Genomic DNA, 24,209 nt, shown 5'->3' on the forward strand with positions numbered 1-24,209 from the left:
ACACAATTTAAAATTATTATAATTGGTTTTGTGAGTGTTATGACTTCTTGAAAGGTGTTTTCAAATATAGATGAAATGTGTAGATAAAAAGATCTTTTTCGTCTGGAAGCGCATTGATTTTCAAAGGGAGTCAAAAACTAGGGCTGTCACGATTCACCGGTATATCGGTATATCGCGGTGCATGTCGTGAAAAAAATCGCACCGCGGTACGGCGTTGCCGCACCGGTTTTTTTAATATTATTATGTTAGCACAGATATAAATACATAACATAATTATTTTGATATAGATATCGTTTTGAAAAATGTAGAAGTGATTCAAAAGGGCTAAATAAATAATCCGTTAATATCCAGGTCAAGCAAGCGCTTTCACTTGTAGATGTTTAACTTTCACGTTTAAAATACGGCGATATATGGGTCCGTACCTTTTTTGGAATTAGGGACAGATTTCCTTTGCAAATAAGTTCATAATTATCCAAAAGATGTTTATTCTATTCCTTATTTTCTTTCTTTAGTATATCGATCGTTCAAAGCATGGCACTTCCGAATCATGTTATCTTAAGATTCTGAATAAGTCGAGGAAGAGTCAGAACGCTACGGATTTTCAATACTGGGCCCGCTGACTCCGCATTTTGAACGGTTTAGGTCCAGAAAGGCCGAAAACCAAAAAGGCCGCATACCAAAAAGGCCGAATACCAAAAAGGCCTTACCATAAAGGCCCCAAAGCGTACCAAAAAGGCCAAAAAATGATCCAAAAAGGCCTTATAGCAATTATTGTTATTATAGGTTTCAAATTTTGTTTACAAACAAATACACATAAATCAAAATGGAATAAGTCATAAAACAGGTATGAAGTTAATTTTTTTCTTTATTTGTTGTTTATGTTTAAATATACATTCACAATATATACAGTCAATGTACAAGCACAATCACACAATTTATATAACAAACTATACAGTTACAAGCAAACATTTACAGACGTTATACAGTCACACTGACAAAATACAACATAATAACATAATAATATTGTTAAACATGTGAATTCTATTTTCTATTAAATCAAATGGCGTACGACATAAAACATGTATGAAGTTTTTTATTTTCTTTATTACAAAATATACATAATTTCAATTAATTGAAAATGGAGTACGACATAAATCATGTATGAAGTTTTTTATTTTCTTTATTACAAGATATACATAATTTCAATAAATTTCAATTACATAATAATATTGTTAAACATGTCAATTCTATTTTCTATTAAATTAAAATGGAGTACGACATAAAGCATGTATAAACTTTTTTATTTTCTTTATTACCAAAAATACATTTACAAAAAATTCATAAAATATACAGTGAACGTGACAAAATACAACAGAATTTAAACAATAAACATGTGCATTACTCCAGCACAACACCGTACACTTGATCGACCTTGGCCGGGAACTCGGAGGTGGTGCATTGTTTCGCCTCATACTTGTCACATAAATTAGAGATCGAAAGCGGTCGTTATAATAAGATACTACGCGAAAATAGAAAATGTAAGTTTTGCAACGGACACGCTATAGAAAACGAGTGTCACTTTTTACCTGTTTGTCCTCTATATAGAGAAATTAGAAAGGAACATTTAAAACTATATTTTCAAAGGTGGCCAACATTTAATAAATCTGACATTCTAATGCAGTCGGCTAATAAAAAAGACATAAACTTTGCTTAATATATTTTTAATGATAATGAAATGCGTAATAATATAGACAATATGTTAATTTTTTTAATAATATCACATAGAATAAAGCATTTTTATTTATTTCGGTTTAAGTCTTCCGAATTTAATGTAGCTAGTTTTATATCGTTAAAAGTTAAGAAACTATTTTAAAATGCGCAAGTAATTATCAATAGGTGCCAATAAGTGTCATTTTACACCATATGTGGGCGTTCTACTAATCCGTTATCAAAACAGATGCCGCAAACTGTGAATGACCCTTGACACTTGGATACCCGGTCTGATTAGCGAGTTTTTTTGTACATGCAAATTCTTTCAACTTCTTATATTTTAAAAGTTGTCAAAAAATAGTTTACGAGGAAATTAATATGATGATATATTATGTACTTAATTATGTATGTTAAATATATTAAATATTTGTTTTTTAGCAGTCACTAATCCATATGCGTATATTTTATTTTATTTATTTATTTTATTGTTTAACATAGTTATCAAGAATAACGTTGTACACTAATTATTGTGTATGCTACTTTTTGACGACATTGACTATGTTATACGATTATAACAATGCTCATACCACAACACTCACACAATATCAACACACAATAAATTAACACTCGTGAAGAAATTCGTATAATTTACAAGATTTAAAAACACTATATTTCAAACGTCAAATAAAGTCTGGTGTACTTTCCAATATAACGAATAAAACAAAGCAACTACTATAGACAATTTTGACACTTGAACGGGTTATATATTTCTCAATAATTCTGAATCTTATATATATTTGGCCGACACGTTAGTTTACAACACCTTCATTACTCATTTGTTACACTTTTAGATGCAAACAGAGAGTTCAGAGAAAATTAAAATTTTCTTAAACGGATTATTCCTACGTGTTAATTGGCGATAATTATGCCGACTTTGATTACAAAATTAACGGCTTTTAATTAAAAAACTGAAACATCTGTTACTCAACGAAAAATATTGTGACTTACGAATAATTCATACTGTATGCGATAATTCGCGATATTTTTGCCGACTTTGATTATAAAATTAACGGTTTTTAAGTAGACTAATAAACAAGTTATGACTATTTAACACATATGATAATTATATTCAGCATAACTATTCAATGATAATACAAAATATTGTATGGCCTTTCTGGTATACCATGAGACCTTTTTGGTTCACTTATGCGGACTTTTTGGTGCGGCCTTTTTGGGAAGGCCTTTTTGGTAAACGGCCTTTCTGGTACTATACCATTTGAACATGCCCTTGAAGCGTTCGATTTACACAAATCGTAGTCACAGCTATTGTAAACAACATGGCGGACATTTTAGAAAAAGACGCGAACAATAACAATGACTACTTCTATCAAGTTTATTACAGTTTCTTTTACAGTTTCTAGTCATAATATGATACCAGTGTTTTCTGATTATAGAGTTTAATAAAGTTTGTAAAACTTGTTATTTTGCTGTTTTCTTCACAGATACATATTCTGTAAAATATCGCGGTACGTACCGCGATACAGTGTTGCCGTACCACGATATACCGCGGTACGCTCACGGCGTATCGTGACAGCCCTAAAAGGGACCGACCAAAAATGCGACCGCATGACTGAAAGTCAGATAAAACTTAAAATACTCTTAACTCTGAGGTTGGGGGCATTCTACTACCAGTAATAATAATACTTATAATACAAATAATCATAATAATAATAATAATAATAATAATAATAATAATAATAATAATAATAATAATAATAATAATAATAATAATGAAATACTAATAATAGTTTAAACTATTAAAATTATTATTATTATTATTAATGATTATTATTTTTATTATTTTTATAATTATCGTTATCGTTAATTATTTTAGTGTGTATAGTTTGTATTACTTCTTATTAAAGAATGGCGGATAGGGACGCAGGCTGATGGGAACGACCTTTTCCCGCCATCGAAGGTTGGAATAAACACGACAGGTTTCTCCGCAATTGTTCACGGAAAGTTGCGCTTCAGTGATGAAGACGTCGATAGAACCGTATCTGAATACAGAGATATCGTGAACATGTCAGCAGAAGAACGCGATAACTTCACATCTGCAAGCGAGGCAGAGAAAGCGTTCTTTATGGTGGAGCCAGGGCGTTGCGTGTACCAGTCACTGTCGGCTATCGGCCTGTCAAATTTGAAAAGTAACTTAAAAAAGGAATCAGTGTGTATAAAACGTGAGTTTTTAAAAGTGATATCTTTAATAAAACAGTTGCATATATCAAGTAATACAGTTATGCTTTAGTGTGTTAATATCTGAATATTTCGGAGCATAAAAAAACACACACGAACAATTTCGGGTTTACCCTGGTGCAGCGGTAAATTTTTTAAATAAAACATATTTTTCCATTCTGGTGCATTTAAATCATTAGATTACTTTCTTGGGTGCTGCAGAAACATTCTCGTTTTGTTGTTTTAATTTTAAAATTTGACAACACTTGTTTTCACACAGGTTCGCAAGATGTAAATCTTAAAAAGGAGGCAGGTAAATCCGTGCTGAGGGCGGTGCGACCTGTCGGATCCTCCACCTGGATGGAAACAAATGACACCGTCGCCGCAGATATTTATGTTGAAATCGAACGTAAGTTCTCCGACTTTATCTACTTGAAGAATCTGGACGTAGGTACTGCTGCTCAGTATAGTTCAATATAGATGCAGAATATGAACGTGAGTACCTCCGCTTTATAATGTTGTCAAGTCTGAACAACATTGTACATAAGCTTTATAAAAGATAGGAAACTGAGCGTACCAACTTCCTATTTATGCAGCTGTTAAATCTTAAAGTAATTATTGCTTCTTATGAAGTTGTCTAATACAAACGTTAGTCCTTCTTGCTTTTTAAAGTTGCCCAAACTGAGCGTACATACTTCCAATATTTATTGTTTTCAATTCTGAACTTAAGTACATCCGCTTCAAAAAAGTGTCGAATCTGAGCGTACGTAATTCAGCTTTATGTGGTTGTCAAATCTAGACGTAAGTAATGTTACAATGTGCATAATATCAATGTCGAATATATACGTTCGTTCTTCAGCTTTATAAAGTTTCGAATCTGAGCGTATCTTCTTCCGCCTTATACATGTGCTAAATATAACCGTGTGTACATCCGCCTCGTAAAGTTTTCGAATCTGCGCGCATGTACTTCCGATGTATTTAGTTGTTAAAACTGAATGTAGGTACTTCCGCCTTAAACAGTTGTCGAAACTGAGTAAACATATTTTCGCATGATAAAATTGTCGAATCTGAACCTTTTGTATAGTCGCATTTTATAGTTGTCACATGTAAAGAACGAACATCCACTTTATAAAGTTCTGTAAGCTGAATGTAATTATTTCCGCTTAACATACAATTAAGTTGTCCCTACTGAGTGTTAGTACTTCTATATGTTCTATCTTTGTAATGTATTATTACGTCCTCCATAAAATAGTGATACTGTGCTGATTTTAACTGTAACTGTATGAATCGTTTTCTGAGAAAACTTGGCATAATGCATGTGCTCGAAGTGTCGTCCCAGATTAGCCTGTGCAGTCCGCACACGCTAATCAGGGACGACACTTTCCGCCTTAATTGGATTTTTGCTCAGAAGTGACTTCATTTAAACGAAAAATGTCATAAAAGCGGCTAATCTGGGATGACACTTTCCGCAAATGCATTAAATTCTTTTTCCATAGAGCAAGGCCCGTATTAATATAAAGGACACGAATAAGCGTTCTATTATTACAATACGCTGACGCAGATATTGTTTAAAAAGGTTAAACAACACTTTATCATTCACACTATTGTTTTGCGTCATAATTCTCTTGATTGCAATTTTTGTTAGTAACTGCGGTTGGCGTCACTATGTTTTGCAATTTATTTACTAGTGGCGTAACACTATTTTGCAATATTCATAGTAACACAGGTTGACATTGTACTTTCGCAGTTTTCGCTGACATCGGTTGTACTATTGTTGGATTGATTTGTTAGTAACCACGGGTGGCATAACGTTGGGAACACTGACGAAGCAGGACTTACAGGAAGCATACGGCAGTGCCTCCACGGCCGACTATAGGCCGTTCATCTCCAACATTGAAACAACGCTGCGGAAAACCTCCAGGCTATTGCGCCACAGGTAGACACAGATTAGACGTTCAACGTCAGAAAAGTTGATCTGGCGTAATTATGTATGTTGGGTGTATATTTATTTTGGGAGCTGGTAGGCTTTTTAAACGAACCTTTACTTAAATAGACATACGGGCATTATAACGAGAGAATTATTTATAATACCTAAAGCTTACGTAGTTAGAAAACAATACTCGTTAATACGCATATTTAAGTTAAATATACCATAATTGCTAACATGGTTATGGTGATGAATATTTAGTTCTACTTAAGTTTATTAAGCGTTGATTATAAAAAACACTTGTAATTTTAACAAGATAAGACATCGTTTATCTCTGTAGAGTTCGCGAAAAAAAAATGCTTCCCTCTTCTCAGTTATGATTATATGCATTTTATCATCGTTAATATACAAATGCACTCTATAAAAGAATAACTACTATAATATTAATGAGCCGCGCTCTGTGCAAACGGGGCTTGATGCATGTGTGTAGAGTTTCCCAGATAAGCATCAATCTCTTGCACGACGGTTACATTACATTCAAAGAGTTGCATTAAAACTCGCATGTTTTTGCACGATTTATCGTACATGTAAAAGTCATATTTCTTAATTTAATGCATGCGATCTTAAATATCCAATCAAATATACGTTGAATGCGTTTGTTCGGTTTTATCTATTTTATAGACAAAATGGAGGGCTGAGCCTTTCGCAGAGTTGTATGTGAGAGCAAGGAACGACAACTCTGCGTGGAGATTGGATAAGCATGTGCAGTTCACACACGTTCATCTATAACGATGCTTTTATGTTGTTTTTTCCTTGAAATTAAGTCTTTCTAAACTAAAATCTAGTTAAGGCGGTATGCGTCGTCCCTTTGTAGAAAGTGCGTACTGCAGAGGCTGTTCGGGACGACACTTTTCGCACATGCATTACACCGCGTGTTAACTTACGAGGCTCATATAGATGTCATTATAATCACGGTTTGTTCTCCAGAATCCATCAGCTTTGCGACGTCAATTTCTTCCTCTCCCCGTCACCACGTGCTGACGCCTCGAGTGTTATAATCTACGTGAAAGTTCCGCTTGAATGTGAGAATGACCCTGAGGATCAACCCGCCCTAGTCTTCTGGAACACTGGTATGAAGATCAAATGACTTGAAAAATTAAACAATAACCGACAACAACTGTCATAGATTAGTTGAAGTTTAACACTTACTGACAACAACTGCCCTAGATCAGTTGCAGTTGAACAATAACTGACAATAACTGCCACAAATCAGTAGAAATCGAACTAAAACTGACTACAACTGCAATAGAACAGTTGAAGTTCAGCAATTACCGACAGCAACTGTCATAAATCAGTTGAAGTTGGACAACAACAGGTAAAACATGTCATAAATCAGTTGAAGTTTGAAATCAACTGATATTGACCGGTTATGGGTTGGTCAAAAACTGATATTGATCATTTGGCATTGGACAGTAACTGACATTGACAGTTTAAGTCGGAGAACAACTGTGATTGACCGGTTATAGTTGGATAACAACTTAAATTGAAAATTTAAAATCGGACAGCAACTGACTGGTTGAAGATGGGAAGTTACTGTGATTGGCCGGTTGAAGTTGTCATTGACTGTAGAAATGGAAATCTACGTTCATCGACTATTTGAAATTTTGCACATCAACTGTGATTGACATTTTGAAGTTTGGCTGCTGTAGAAAAAACTTTTTACATATTATGTCATATTGTTTCAGAGAAAGAAGTCTGGGTGCACATTGACGAAGGATGCAATGAAGTTTTATCGGCAAATATCTCCAATGGGATGTATACAGCAATGGTAATAATGGAAAATCAAAGTTTAAATGTAACAGTCTTTCTAAGTACTCAACAAACAAGACGTCAGTCGATTTAATGATGATGAAATATGTACATAAACATTTGGTCCATCAAACTTTATAAAAACGTTCGTTTATGCATTAATAATTTGGTAATATTAGAAAAGGAACATTTGAATGAAACAGTATTTTTAGTACTTGAAAACAATAAGTAAGTTGATTCAATATTACTGAAATTGGTGCATACGCATTTGATCCGTCAAACTTATAATTTGAATTAGCAACGTTTCAAAATAGACTTGTAAATAATAGGTGTAAAAATGCACCTTATTCTAGATATTTATATAAGCTTGAAATAAGTTTTATGTGCAAATAATCGTTTTTAAACAAAGCTTAAGTCGTTCATTTTCAAAGAGAACGCATTCGGAAGATGATTTGCATGTTTATGGTTATTGGTGTATAACGCAATGTGCATTTTTTACCCTATGCTTTCCCATTGCGAATGAAGATTGTTTAATTTTTATAGATATGTCCAAAGTTAAACAGCGCAGGGCGAAAAAGAAGAGACGCCTCGATTGAACTACAATCACCGATGCATTACAGCCTGGTTAAAATAGGAAAAGCATTCATCAATTATTCGCCAACAATTGTTTCAGGGGAATTTCATAGTAAGGAAGATGAAATTGCAAACTTTGCTGTTGAAACAGATGATCCCGAAAACGACACTCTGGTTTTTAAAATCATCAAAGGGCCAGAAAACCTTCAGTGTAACATGACCACTGACGGGCATTTACGGTGTGAGGCGATTGAAGACGATTTCTACGGCGAAGATTACGTCACAGTCGAAGTCACTGAGACAGATTTGCCATCGTTTCAACAATCGGTGGCGGTTACTCAACAATTGACACTTGTAATTCATGGAAGCCCCGATAAGACTGACAGATTCTTTTTCGATTCCAATGACACAATTCATACTGAGGTTCGACCCTATTTACGTCACACGATTTTAGTGAATGCCAACCGGTCATCCATCCAATACGCCGGACGGATTGTCCTCGCGGATGTCGACGGTGGCGAGGTGTTTGCTCCTCTTCCAAGATTCAACGCTCTCGGGGACGCCGCTTTCTCTCTGAAGAAGTTATCTACCACCTCGGATGTTCCTCTGGCCAATTACACGACTAAACGCTACAGAACCGTTGAGGCCTATGACGTGGAGTTTGAATACTCCCCAGATCTACAGGGTAATATGACTCTGGATTTCATAGCCAAGAACGCTGGTGACAGCTTTACGCCTGGTGTCACTATCGATGTATATGTGATGGAGAATCCGTGCATTCATGGTCAGTGCCACCATCCCACTCTTGGATATGACGCGTGTGAAGATCCGGCAAGGTCATTGTCATTCAGTGGCTTTGAATGTGTATGCGAACCTGGTAAGCACGCATAACTTTATTATTAATAACCACATACAAGTGATGGGATATATTCAAACGGCTTAAATTTTACGTGATTATTATAAAGATATAATAATGTTAACATAAATGTATGTCGTATGCCCCCGAAGGACCCCATTTTAAACGCCTAACCGTCGATTGGTCAGTCCAGTACATGCTATTTTATATCGTAAGTGTCGAATATATTAAAGACTTAAATATTGTTATTTTGCTTAAACGCTGACTTCCACATATTTAATTCATATTCCGTGGCGTTGAATATAAGTAAATAAGCATGGGAAATACCTAGTCTTGAAACGTGTATAACGATCAATCAACAATATGCATAAAATCAAGTGTACATTTATACGAACGAAAGTTGTAATAAACTTGGATATCGGTGCATCTCCACTACAACCTCACCCAGTAAAAGCATAACATAGATATGCTTTGAAATGTGACATATTTATTCCGATCTAAAAAAATAAATTTCGATTAAGGCGTGTCAGTTATTCCCGAACAGTCATGTTGATGTAAACTGAATAAGATTTCAGTTAAAATTGACTGTTACTACCACATATCGTTTTGTTGCTAAACGTCTCGCTTACTATTTCTGAATTCTATGATGTACCCCCGATGAAAGTGGCCATACAATTTCCCATATTTCATGTTGTGTTTTATCAAACAAAGGCTATATTGGCGACTGGTGTCAGATAGAAATCGACGAGTGTGAGTGGAGCACGTGTTCCAATATGTACGACTGCGAGGACCTGGTCAATGGCTACCAGTGCAACATCAACATCCCCAAACTGCTGGCTGTCATCGCCTGTCCTCTCATTGCCCTCATTGTCATCGTGTACGTTTTCAGGAGATATATTTTGAAGCTGAAATACACCAGATTGTCTAGAAGCAGGTATGTTTTTAAGTTATCTATTGCTTTAAGCCCATGTTGGAGCAACGTTCTGCATGAAATTTAACAGACACATTTGGACCATGTTAAGAAAACATTTCTGCTTAAGATTAAGCAATTACTTTGAGACAATGTTGTAGCATATTTCGGACGTTATTTATTGTTGAAGCGACGTTTAATTTTAGATTTAGCTTGCTCTTTTACCTCATTTTGAAGCAGCATTCAGTGCGAAATTTTGCAGTCACGTACGGCCTATATCGAAGAAAAGATAAGCGTCCGATTTGAAAGTCTCTTTCAGCTGATATGAAACTATGTGTAGGATGGAATTTCGCAGGCATTTGTAGCGAATATTGAAGTCAAATGTTAAAGTGAGATTTATCAATCTTTTTTTAAAACTCGTATTGAAGCTGCGCTCACCTTGGAATTAAGAATGTACTTTTAGACCTTATTGGAGCAGTTTAGGTTCACATCTATCAATCATGTTTTACCTCATATTGAAACATTCGGCATGGAATTTGAAGGTCACAAAGGCTATATTGTAAAAAAAGAAGAATGGGATTTATCAATAATTTTTAGCTTATATTGAAGCTACGTTCAGCGTGGAATTTCTCAATCAATTTTAGGCTATAATTTAACCTATGATGTATCACTTATTTTAGCCAACAATTAAGCAAGGTAAAGTTTAAGATTTACCCAATCTGTTAAGTACATATTAAATGAAGGTTCATATTTAGATTTACTTATCACTTCTAGCCCATATTGTAAAGCAAAGTTAAGAGTGAGATTTCGCAATCTCTTTTAGCCGATATTGAAGCAAATTTGGCGTTTAATTAAGCAAAGAATTATAAAAAACAAAGGTAAGCGTCAAATAATAATAACGTGAGGAAGCGACGCGCGTCATCTTATCGGGATAATCTTATATACACCTGTGCAGGCATGTGGTGTCACAGGCATTCCAGTAAAGGTTTTTAATCGACAATGGGGACATGGTCTCCCATTAAGAGAATGCGTTTGCGCCGCAATCGCTATTGTGTATTTAAATGTTTATTGTCTTGCTAATATTATTTATCAGATTTTTTGTGTCTTGGTGTATAGTTTAATCTAGAATCTAAAAGGAAAATATTTGGATTTTTTTCTATATTTTGGAAATATAGAGAACATCGCCGGATCAGTTTGATATACATTCATCCTTTTTATTTCATCCGTTATTTATTTTTAAATGATACTTGTTTTAGAAATTTAATTAAATTAGAGTTTATGACGAAGGCAGATGTGCAGTGTTCAGTAAACAAAAGTGTGCCTCGGCAAGGACTTTATAACGTATCTCTACTGAATATCTTATGCACTACTTCATTTTATTTGATACTCAATTTAAATGAAGTAGTCCAGAAGATATTCAGTAGAGCACCATAAATCATCAAGGTTGTTGCCAAGGAAAATAAGTAATAGCAACATGTCCGCGTTACGTTTACTTATGAGTTCTATACGTGAGTGTACCTGTCTCTTTCTGTGTGCGACAATAAAATATTCTACAACATAATGCTTATTACGAATGCATCGGTATCAACGAGTTAATATCACGCAAATATATATATAACAATATTTTGCCCCTGAAATTATATGCTTCATTTTGTTTCTTGTCGGTTCATTTGAAATTTATTTTTATGTATTGAAAATATCTAGTAAATGCTCAACGGCCCCCACCCCCGCCTAACAAATATTTGTTTACACTCGTACTTGTCAGACAACTTTAGTCGTAATTTGACGATTTGTTTTCTATAGTTTCCAAGGTTCAATACTCTCCCGTTGTATGTATTAACTCTGATTGACGTTTTAAATTATAAAGTAATACTTGTAGTGCTTTGCGCGTCATTATTTAGTTACAGCGTGTTATTTGCAATACGCACGCTTTCCATGCGTGGAACTTGACAAACGGCAACAACAAGTTCGCGCTCTTATTAAAACGCGGGTTTTACATGGCGTACATGTATATTGAATGGTGTATCCCCACAACTCAAGACCGCACCAAAATTGAAAAATCTTTCTGTTACAACGAACTAGTTGGATTTTGCAGCTTTAATGCGAAATTTGTCTCAACTTTCGTGAGTCTGGTAAGATAATTAGGTAAGATTTCTCGACAAACTCCATGTCTACACATAATGTAGCATCTGGTTCGAAACGGACCAAATAAAACTTTAAATACAATACACACAATCCGGTATAAACCCCAAAATCCTAGAGTTGATTGTTAGAGACTAATCCTTTAAAAAAAACCGGATTCACAGACAATAATCTCCCGAAATATTCATTCCTTAGAAACCCCTTATTTGCGGAACAGAATCACTAACCCCATTGTATTGACTAATTCAGCCTTTATATAATTCAGAATATCCTAATTATAAACCATAATGACGCGTTTCATGTAACATAAATACCGTTTGATACAAAGCTTTGATACTTGCATGAATGATGTCTATGAAAACTCTCAAAACACCCACATCACCATAACGTATTTTGACATTGACATTTGTTTTTGTTTGAACTGAGACTTAATCAAATGAGTCCATGCATCTTTTAACTTTGAGGTTGGGTGTGTGTGTGGGGGGGGGGGGGTGGAGTTTCGTTTAACTTGTTGTTTTACGCATTTACTATACTGCCTTGTAAATCTATGGGAACTTTGGCATTTGCTTAGAAAATTGCAATATCAATAAAATCTATGATATACAATTCTAAAAATAATCAACTATGTCATAAATTATCGGCCTTTTTGCAGAGATGTGGTATTATATATTTTAGTTGTATGTACCTAGTGACTTCACGGATGCAAATGAATAAAAAATAACGCAATTCAGAAATTTCCGAAATAAAAGTAGGTCCCCAGTAGTTTTTATTTTATGTAAACCGTGCAAAGCACATGAAGACTAAATCGGATATTTGCGTGTGCAATCTATGAATAATTTTGATAAGTGTACATTATGGCATTTTATGTCAAAACCACTGTTTGTTTGTCTGTTTGTTTGTTCTTTGATTCGTTCATTCGAACGCTCACTCGTTCGTTCCTTCATTCGTACAATCGTTTGATCATTTGTTTTGTTCGTTCGTCCGTTCATTCGTGTGTTTTGTTTGTTCGTCTGTTCATTCATTCGTTCGTGTGTTTGCTCGTTCGTTCGTTTGTATTTGTTTAGTTTTTATTGATTTATTGGTTTTTATTTATTTATTTTAAACGTGCTGATTATAAGTTATGCGCTCATATAGTCGACTATGGTGATACAAAAAAGTCGAAGGTCATTTTGAATGAATTAGCATTATATAACGTCAAAGATGTTTTCCTAATTGGACTATAAAGTTATCAGTGCTTACGCATAATCATTATCTCAGGCTGGATTTAATGACGGGCAGTGGGGACCATATTATCGACAACCCTTCGTTCCCACTTCATACACTTCACCAAGGAGGCGACATGCCGATGCTTCGCTGGTATCCGGGCGTTTTAAACCCGAGGTTTAAGCAAAATACGGTCACTGGAGTGGCACGTGCCAATCTGTCGACTCGCTTGCGAATTATTGACGTCGTCTCTATGGAGAATGTCCCTACGCCGGGTCCCAGACAAGTCATACCGTTGCAGGTCCCAGACGGTTTCCAGAGCTTAAAAGATAAACGAATCAAGAGGGCTTATCTTGCGGATGTGGATATTTAGATGTGACAGTGTGAGATACGTCGGGGCGCTCTCTGGGTCATGTCTTACATATAGATCTAGATGTTAAATTCAAATTATAATTACAAATTACTTTCCAATCAAACATTCGAAATAAGTGCCATGATAATTTAGTCTTAAAGTCGATATAAAGTTTGATATTTTACAAGTGTTTTTGTAATAGCACGGTAGTGAATTGTTTCAAATAAATGCATTTGGCATTCTAACGATGCAAACTATCGACCCAAGTTTCGTAACGATTTTTGTATTCTGTTTGAAATCTTTCAATCTGTGTTACTTATGTATTCCTTTCTGGATACATGTGTACAATAAACTAATAACAATAAATTTCAGCAGAGTCCGCAATAGTTTTATGGATGAGGCGTGCAAAATTTCATCGGTACTAAGAGACTTGTTTCGTTATCTTTCCACAGACACAAATATTTTCCCCCAGAAATGTCAGAGATGAATTCTCTCTCTCTCTCTCTCTCTCTCTCTCTCTCTCTCTCTCTCTCTCTCTCTCTCTTTCTCTCTCTCTCTCTCTCTATATATATATATACATATAAAATATATATATTAGGATCTGGCACGAGTTGTCATATCATACCATATTTTATCAAACGAGTTCAGGAATATTATCTTACGAATTTCCTGGACTTTTAAAATATGGTATGAAATGACAACGAGTGTCAGATCTTTTTTTATAACATGCTTTTTAATGAGCAAATTAAATAAATATTAACGCAAACATAATGATAAATCCCGAATGTTGTTTGTTGTTTACATTTTGTGACGTCATTTGACGTTGCAACGTCATTTCAGCAAATTAACAATAATAACATGAACGATAATATGCTAACACATAAATTATACACGTTAATAAAAATAAAATGCACAGGCGAGTGCAAAGCTTCGGCATATTTATTAATTAGTACAGCAACTACCGTAAAAACTCGTCATTATCGATTATTCAAATTGTTCGGATTGCTTATTTTTCAAGATGGCAAATCCAAACCTGAGTTTTACGTGCTTATCGATAAAGGAGGTTTGCATACTTTCGAACAGACTTGTTGGTCGAATTTGGTTATGAACTACGTGTATATTGTTGTATGATTGTTTTTATTTAACTGATAAAAAACATGGTTTACAACCAAACAAAATAATGTTTATTCTGAGAAAAGTGTTCGCATTGAGCGTAAGAAGTCAGAAATATAAAAACAGGGAATTTCTCTGCCTGGATTTCTTTGGATACGGATACTACAAACAGATTTAACGCTGCATGCAAACAGGTAAATGGTCACATTCATCTATGATGGTAATGGTGTGCACAAAGCTCCGAATGTACATGGTTCAACCTTTGTGACATGATAACATGTTATATGTCGAGATCTGGTCACTTTGTTGTCAATACTGTTCAGACATCACTTAAATATGCGCATGTTGATATTATTGTAAGACATAAATGGTAAATGTGAATTGTGGTGTGCTTGTAACACATCACTTGTATATTTGCATTGTGGTATGCTTGTAAGACATCACTTGTATATGTGCATTGTGAAATACGTGTAAGACATCACTTATACATTTGCTTCGTGGTATAATGTAAAACATCACTTGTATATGTGCATTTTGGTAGGTATGCTTGAAACACATCGCTTGTATATGTGCATTGTGGTTGGGTTGTCACACATCATTTGTATATGTGCATTGTGGTTTGCTTGTAAAACATCACTTGTGTATGTGCATTGTGGTATACGTGTTAGACATCACTTGTATTTGTGCATTGTGGTATACGTGTAAGACATCACTTGTATATGTGGATTGTGGTGTACGTGTAAGACATCACTTGCATATGTGCATTGTGGTATACGTGTAAGACATCACTTGAATATATGAATTGTGGTATATGTGTAAGACATCGCTTGTATATATGCATTGTGGTATATGTGTAAGACATCACTTGTGTGTGTGTGTGTGTGTGTGTGTGTGTGTGTGTGTGTGTGTGTGTGTGTGTGTGTGTGTGTGTGTGTGTGTGTGTGTGTGTGTGTGTGTGTGTGTGTGTGTGTGTGTGTGTGTGTGTGTGTGTGTGTGTGTGTGTGTGTGTGTGTGTGTGTGTGTGTGTGTGTGTGTGTGTGTGTGTGTGTGTGTGTGTGTGTGTGTGTGTGTGTGTGTGTATTGTGGTTTACGTGTAAGACATCACTTGCTTATGTGCATTGTGGTATACGTGTAAGACATCACTTGAATATATGCATTGTGGTATATGTGTAAGACATCGCTTGAATATATGCATTGTGGTATATGTGTAAGACATCACTTGTGTGTGTGTGTGTGTATTGTGGTTTACGTGTAAGACATCACTTGCTTATGTGCATTGTGGTATACGTGTAAGACATCACTTGAATATATGCATTGTGGTTTAAGTGTAAGATATCACTTGTATATATGCATTATGGTATAATGTAATACATCACGTGTGTATGCGCATTCTGCTGTACTGGGTTGTCTTTTATTGAGTTCTATGATATATTTAACCTGGCAATTATAAATATTTGTTTGAAATCCTTAGTCAATTCTTAATTTATGAAATAAATATCATGCATTATTGAAGACGCCAGTATGTATAGTTATGTAAATACTAATTACAAAATGAGTTTAACCGATAGCCTAATCGTAACTGCAAGAACTCAATACATGATTCCTCTTTAATTTGAGGCACGACTTTGTCCAACCTTGTATTGCTGACATTCGAAATTAATGTGTACATAAAGTGCACGAGTTTTGTATAACATAATATGATGTTTCTGAGGCGGTTTCAATATTTCTCTCTTTTATTTTGACAATTGCAGATATATCTTATCTGATCTTTCACTCACAATAAATGAAACCGGTTTCTTGTCCTTTTGTAACATATATTTATCAAAACGTTGAACAAATAAATAGGCTGACGCTCGCAGTATTTGTATACAGTTGATAAAAAGTTAACTATAAATTATAGTAAACGCTAAGACACATTTGCAAAAATTAAACAAATTATTTTACAACAAATACATGCAACACCACACAATACTCATCGAAATATACGTTATCGCTGTTAAACATACATATTCACATAATATATATATATATATATATATATATATATATATATATATATATATATATATATATATATATATATATATATATATAGTGTTGTTGCATGTATTTGTGGTAATATGATTTGTTTAATTCTTGCAAATGTGTTTTAGCGTTTACTTTAATTTTTAGTTAACTTTTTATCAACTGTATACAAATACTGCGAGCGTCAGTTTATTGATTTCTTCAACGTTTTGATAAATTGATTCAAACGTATTGCTCTGATAATTTTCTTTATTAACGTTTTGGTCCAACAACTTATTTTAGAAGTTTACACTGAGATTGAATACAAAGGTTTCATAATTTTCGCTGTCCATAATCAGGGTCGGTTTAATAGAGGACAGCGGACGGCAAATCGGCGACAACCGCCTGGCCACCTCATCTGGCGTCTACATGGACGACAAGGATGACGTAAGCTCGGAGAATGATGACGTTAAGAACTGGCAACACAATCCTTCATTTGAAGGCAGGTCGCCATTAAAAGCAAACCCGTTGTTCTTGCCTGGCAAAGCTCCACCGCCACACCACTCTAACTTCTCCGCCTTTAAAGGTAGCATATGGTATTTTTGAAATCATGCTTATGATATTATACTTCCAATCATGGATGTAATGTTATAAATTCTATATTGGTTGTGATGTTCTACATCCTATGATGGCTGTGATGTTATACATTCCGTCACGGCTGTGATGTTATACATTCAGTCACAGCTGTGATGTTATACATTCAGTCACGGCTGTAATGTTATACATTCAGTCATGGTTATGATGTTATACATCCAATCATGGCTGTGATATTAAACATTCAATTATGGCCGTCATGATGTACATTCAATCATTGCTGTGATATTATACATTCAAACATGGCTGTGATATTATGCATCCAATCATGGCTGTGATGTCATACATCCAATAATGGCTGTGATATTATACACTTAATCATGGTTGTCATGTTTTGCATCCAATCATAGCTGTGATATACATTCAATCATGGATGTGATGTTATAGATTCAATCATGGCTGCGATGTAATAGAATCAATCATGGCTTCCATGTTTTACATCCAAGCATGCCTATGCTATTATACATTCAACAATGGCTGTGATGTTATACATTCAATCATGGTTGTGATGATATGCATCCAATCATGGCTGTTTTATTATACATTTAATCATGGCTGTCATGTTGTACATCAAACCATGTTTGTGGTATTATTCATGCAGTCATGGCTGTGATGATATGCATCCAATCATGGCTGTGATGTTATTCATTCAATCATAGCTGTGATGTCATACATCCAATCATGGCTGTGATATTATTCATTAAATCATGGCTGTGATGTTATACATCCAATCATGGCTGTGATATTATTCATACAATCATAGATGTGATGTCATACATCCAATCATGACTGTGATATTATTCATTCAATCATGGCTTTGATGTTATACATGCAATTATGGCTGTGATGCTTTACATTCAATCATTGCTGTGATATTAGACATTCAATCATTATTGTGGTGATGATTTACATTCAATGATTGCTGTTCTTTCCTACATCAAGTCATGGTTGTGATGTTATACACTTAATCATTTCTGTGGTGTCATACATTCAATCATGGCTGTGATGTCATACATCCAATAATGGCTGTGATACTATACATCCAATCATGGCTGTGATAATATACATTCAATCATGGATGTGATGTTATACCTTCAATCATGGCTGTGATGCTATACATTCAATCATGGCTTCCGTGCTATGCATACAGTCATGGCTGTGATATTATACATCCACTCATGACTGTAATAATATACTTTCAATCATGGGTCTGATGTTATGCATTTAATCATAACTGTGCTATCATACATCCTGTGATGTTATACATACAATCATGGCTGTGATGGTATACATTCAATCATGGCTGTCATGTTAAACATCCAATCATGTCTGTGATATTATCCTTTAAATCTTGGTTGTGATGTTACGCATTCAATTACGGCTGTGATGTCATACATCAAATCATAGCTGTGATATTATACATTCAATTATGGCTGTGATGATATACATTTAATCGTGGCTGTGATATTAGACATTCAATCATGACTGTGGTGATATACATTCAATCATGGCTGTGATGGCATACATCCAGTCATGGTTGTGATGGTCGCCTGATCTCTTAATCATTCTTTTAATTACCGATTCACAACGATTTATCTAAACATTGACATTTATTTACACCGTCTCTAGGTGGACAGGAGAAGCCAAAACCGTTCTCGCTGATATGGCTGAATGATTTAAACGCTGAACGGATTAGGCCGATACAGTCACGTCACGTTGACGTCTACAAGCACAGGTTTGATGTCACGATGCTAGCAGAGCCCTCTGAGACGAGTGCGGTGACGTTACGACCCTCTAGCGTCAGCTCCGTGGGACAGATCCCTAAGCCAGGCCCCAAAGTGAATATCCCCCTGGGACCTGAGGAGTTCGACTACATGATCGAAAAAATGAAGAAAGACGCTGGCTTGACGGCTGTACAGACGTAACTTTAGCAGCCGTCTGGGCGTTAACTGATTTCTGGCATGAATAAAATATTTGTAAAATTAAATACTTTTTAAACGAAATTCGCATACGCATGGGTGGTTATTGATTATTGGCGTACATGAACGACGTTGTAAAATAAAAATAAAACTTTCACACGATATTTAAATATCAGTGTGCGGTTATTGTTTATTGACATTAATATAAATTTGTACTATACATATAAAAGCACACGTGATTGAAGATATATCAAACATATAACAATTCAAACCGTCCTGTCGTTTAACTATTGATTTGATTGAAGATATAAACCCAATATCGTTCACAGTTGTTTAAATATTGTACACAATACATGTAAGCCTGTTTATTTTGTTACTATTAACACTAAAATAAAAACAAATTGTTTTGTTTTCTTGAGCAAATGCTTTAAAATTATTTGTCATGTTTGTGTGTCGCAACAAAACAGTGTTAATCAATAAGAAAATTCTACATGTTCAAATTATTTTGACACAGCATTTATCCGGATAATTCCACGGAGTAATACTACGGTAAAAGTCTTGACACGTTCGAAATGTATATGCCAACATATTTTTATTTTATCTTTTTGGATGACAGAATGCGTTTTATTTGTGTTTTCGGCATAAGCATTTCTGACATACGGAGCTTTTTTGATGAATATACATCATTTTTGGTAACGAAGTTCTAGCAAAACGTCATTTTTGAAGTATAGTGTTTATCCATTCTTCATCTTAGCGGCATAATTAGTGTTTGATTTCTTTGTGTGTGTCACTTGTGTGTCTTTTATGGCTGTACTATAACATATCATTCTCTGGACCTTACCCAATATGTACACAAACACTTGTCTTTTTATATTTTGTAGATCTTTATACATGTACAGACTTTGGTGTACACATTGTTTATTAATTATTTTCATATTTGATTTTACTTGCTGCAAAATATATACCACATTCTCGAATAAAGTTAATCATGCACTATATATTATCAAACATGTATACTATCAAGTGGCACTGGAGTTTAGTGCATGTGTAATGTGGTTTCCCTTATATGTTTAAAAATTTAACTTTCTGTTTTGTACGCAAGAGCAAGTGTTGTTTTGATTTAATTAAATTTGCAACAGTGTTAAAGTAAATAATGAGCATGTGTTGTCGAAACATATTTCAATACTGATGAAGTTGCTTATTCTTGCTTAAAAAACTATATAAACGCAAGACTTCATTTACTATTAAATTTACAATGTATAAACGTTAAATTTCTTTTACCAAGATCGACTTGCTGGGAACTCAGTGCAAGTTAGTAAACATAATGATTAGAATTTGAATAATTGTTATAGCACAGAGTAATATCAAGTAAAACATACTGATTAAGAGGAGAGAACATTTAATTGTTTATATTTAACAGTTATTCACTCATAGTTTCGTCTATCGTGACACTCAAACAAAAGTATATTCTCTTTTTCAACGGCTACCGGAAAAACTTTGCGAAACCGAAATTTCGCAAACTTAAGTACCCTTTTTCTTTAAGATTTGCTACTTTGAGACATAGTATGCGATAAAAGTCTTATCTTTGATTAATAATTGGTTATTTTCACTCAAAAAACGCGTTTTCTTCACTATGAAATTTATAAGCAAAGTTGGGGTTCCCATGGGATTTTTGCATTTTCCCATGGGATTTTCGATTTTCCCATGGGATTTTTTCTCCCATGGGATTTTTTTCTCCCATAATTTGCAAATGGGAGAAAAATCCCATGGGATTTTGAACATTTTAAAAAACGTGTTTTATTTGCGTTTGCAAGTATTTTAACGTTATTTAAGGACTGTATATTGGTTTTATGCCAATTATATATATAAATATTATTTTGAGAGATTTATTCATGAAACTTTCAGAAACATCATATTTTATGAAATGATGAACAACTACGATATTTTAATGCGTTTAGTCGTGTTTTAAAAAAACAAAAATTCCCATGGGATTTTTTTCTCCAATGGGATTTTTAAATCCCATGGGATTTTTTCTCCAATGGGATTTTTTACCAATGGGATTTTTCAATTTCGTAAGCCGAATAAGTTTCTTAATGCGAAAAACAACAATAAAGATAATAATAATTATAATTATGAATAATAAATTGAATAATATAAATAACATGAATATTTTTAAAATAAGTTACAATTTCAGGTTTATGCTAGTAGAACTAATCATTTCTTGTTCGGGCAGATGGTTGAGTCCAATTGGTGAGTATGCCAGCTTAGAACCAGTATAAATGCATCGCAGACAGATAACGCTGTCATACTGTACACACCGCTGAGTAACAATCTTTATTACATTTCATTTTGCAACAGAAAATGAACTCCGTAGTATAATTGATCTAATATATGCCCTCTGCTATTGAAAGCGTGCACCACATTAATATAACAATAAGTCCATACAAAAAACTATGTGCAAATTCCATTCAAAGCTGTATACACATTATAAAGGTAAGATGACCCGCGTCATGCGAAAATGGGTCTTATGTCATATGCGGCCAAAGTTGGTCTATCTTAGCTTGTCCAGCCGCGCAGTCTGGTAAGGTTCTACGCTGACTGATATATAAAGTCAAGCCATGTTTCGTGGTCTAATATCTGAACTTGATAACTCCTGACACGACTGTGCGCATGCGGATATGGCATAAGACACATTTTGGCATGACACGGCGCATATCACGTTTTCTTATTTTTATTTCATTTCTATTTAAATATCGGTGATTATTATTGATTTGATTAATGGAAACTCGTGGCTAGGTTTTACAAATACGGTTGACGGTTAACTAAAATCATATCAGAATGGCACAAGCATTCATGAAGGAATATATCACATGCAGCAGCATTAAAGCGAGACTATACCATTTTTATGAGTTAAATTGTATAGTGTTACGCTCCGCTAGTGCGCTCCTTATCAGTGGTGGTTAATGTTTAACTCAAAGTCCGATTCAACTTCAAACAACTTTTATTCAGTTTTCACGAATAACTCAACAAAATGTTATATTTCCAATAACACAATGACATGCAACCTTACTTGAGGTTTTACAATACTTTCAATCTTGCGACGGTATACTGCGCGTCAAAAAAGATATTTTTGACAATGAACATTACACTCGTAAACGGGACTTTGTCGAATTTAAGGAACACTAACACTTGCCAACGGTCATAACCAAAATAGATTGAATACTTTAATTAATGCTCAAGTTTAATGAAATATGTTAAATGTTCGCTTTATTATCTGCTTACAAAGGTATTACTGTTATTATAAGTTACTTAAAAGTTTAATTACTCACGAAAAGAAGTACTTTTTAAGAAAAAATTGGCGTGGATGTTGCCTGCCTTAAGGTTTTGACAAGAATGAATCTTGTGACCAAAATTTGGTCACTTTATATAGCCGCGGCGTTCCATTTGTGACCAGAAATTGGTCACTGTGACCAGAAATTGATCACTGTGACCAAATATTGGTCACAGTGTGACCAAAAACGGGTCACGATAACTGCCGTGACCAATAATGGAACGCTCGCACGCTTAACACTTATAAATAATAAAATAGACTTTAAATGACAAAACAATTTAAAACAGACTATATGAACTAAATAATGACCTTACGTCAGCTAAAAATAGTGCAGCTTTCTTACCTAAATAAATATAGCGCCGGTGAGATTTATGTTTACACCGCTGTGTGTTGCTATGCAAAAATTACCCACAAGTCGACATTCCAAGATGGCGGACAGTGGAAAAATCACATGCCGACTTCTACTGAACATAACAAATAAAAATACAAATAATGAAGATATTCGTATAACATGCATGGATTAGCGAAATATGTGTTCTCAACTTTTACTGAGAGTTATTTTAAGCTTAAAACATTCAGTGTTAAACATAGATAATTGAAATAAAAGTGTGTTTACGAGCAGACCGTTTTCAAGTCAACTTTACAAGAAAGAACAGTGGCAGGATTCTTGGTCAAAAATGTTAAATTACAAACATGGTTTGATTTATATGTTAGTGGGTCTGTGTATTATCAGATTCATATGCATATTCTACTTATTATGTTTGTTAAAACACCAGACCAACAGAATGTCACTGTACACACAAGTATTTAAAAGGTAAACAATTTTTGTACTTAAAACCCAGCTCACTACAATATAATGATAAAAATCATACAATAAAACAAAAATACGCAAGACAAATTATACATTCAAGACGAATTTCATACAATGCATTAAAGAAAAAGTAGCGCCCAGAGCTGATTGTGACGAAGAAACTCCGTAAATATTTTCCTTCAATAACCGAAGCATTCGTCTTTTTAGTTAGTGTTCGTGCGTCTTATGAATAGATATCTTTGCTGGAATTTAAAATGAAATAAATAAGATTCACATTGTGCATGCATGATTTACATGCTGTCGAATTTTATTGTACAGACATTTTCGATTTCAGAAATTCAATATCTGGCTTATTTGGCATTTTTTGACACATGTTCTTCTTAACTTTTATTTTAATTTATATTGAAACTTTTTACACATTTTATAAAAATCATAAATATTTGACAAAATCGTGTAGTCTCGCTTAAAATGTTATAATTACATGTAATATAATGCATATGGGTAGTGGTAAGTCACGCAGTTTTATCTGACTTGATTACTCCCTTTTAAAATATTGCTGTATATATCTTCAAATCGGATGTCATCATTTGTGTTATCTCGTCACAGTCACAGAATATGTTTATCATATCGCACACGAGTGCGTACCGTAAATTTTAGTCA

At 34.4% G+C, this 24,209-nt stretch overlaps 1 protein-coding gene across 1 annotated transcript in view; it reads left to right on the plus strand.

Annotated features, from left to right (window-relative positions):
* Positions 1-20,400, plus strand: part of LOC127882437 (uncharacterized) — a 44,167-nt gene extending 23,767 nt beyond the window's left edge. The window contains exons 20-28 of the mRNA XM_052431074.1: positions 3,636-3,950; positions 4,226-4,354; positions 5,737-5,881; positions 6,860-7,002; positions 7,618-7,700; positions 8,225-9,131; positions 9,822-10,044; positions 17,194-17,420; positions 19,118-20,400. Coding sequence (XP_052287034.1) covers positions 3,636-3,950; positions 4,226-4,354; positions 5,737-5,881; positions 6,860-7,002; positions 7,618-7,700; positions 8,225-9,131; positions 9,822-10,044; positions 17,194-17,420; positions 19,118-19,413 — 2,468 coding nt within the window. The 3' untranslated portion in view covers positions 19,414-20,400. The remainder of the gene's footprint in view (positions 1-3,635; positions 3,951-4,225; positions 4,355-5,736; positions 5,882-6,859; positions 7,003-7,617; positions 7,701-8,224; positions 9,132-9,821; positions 10,045-17,193; positions 17,421-19,117) is intronic.
* Positions 20,401-24,209: the final 3,809 nt, after the last annotated feature.

Source organism: Dreissena polymorpha, chromosome 5 (assembly GCF_020536995.1).
Source record: "Dreissena polymorpha isolate Duluth1 chromosome 5, UMN_Dpol_1.0, whole genome shotgun sequence".
Classification (NCBI taxonomy): domain Eukaryota; kingdom Metazoa; phylum Mollusca; class Bivalvia; order Myida; family Dreissenidae; genus Dreissena; species Dreissena polymorpha.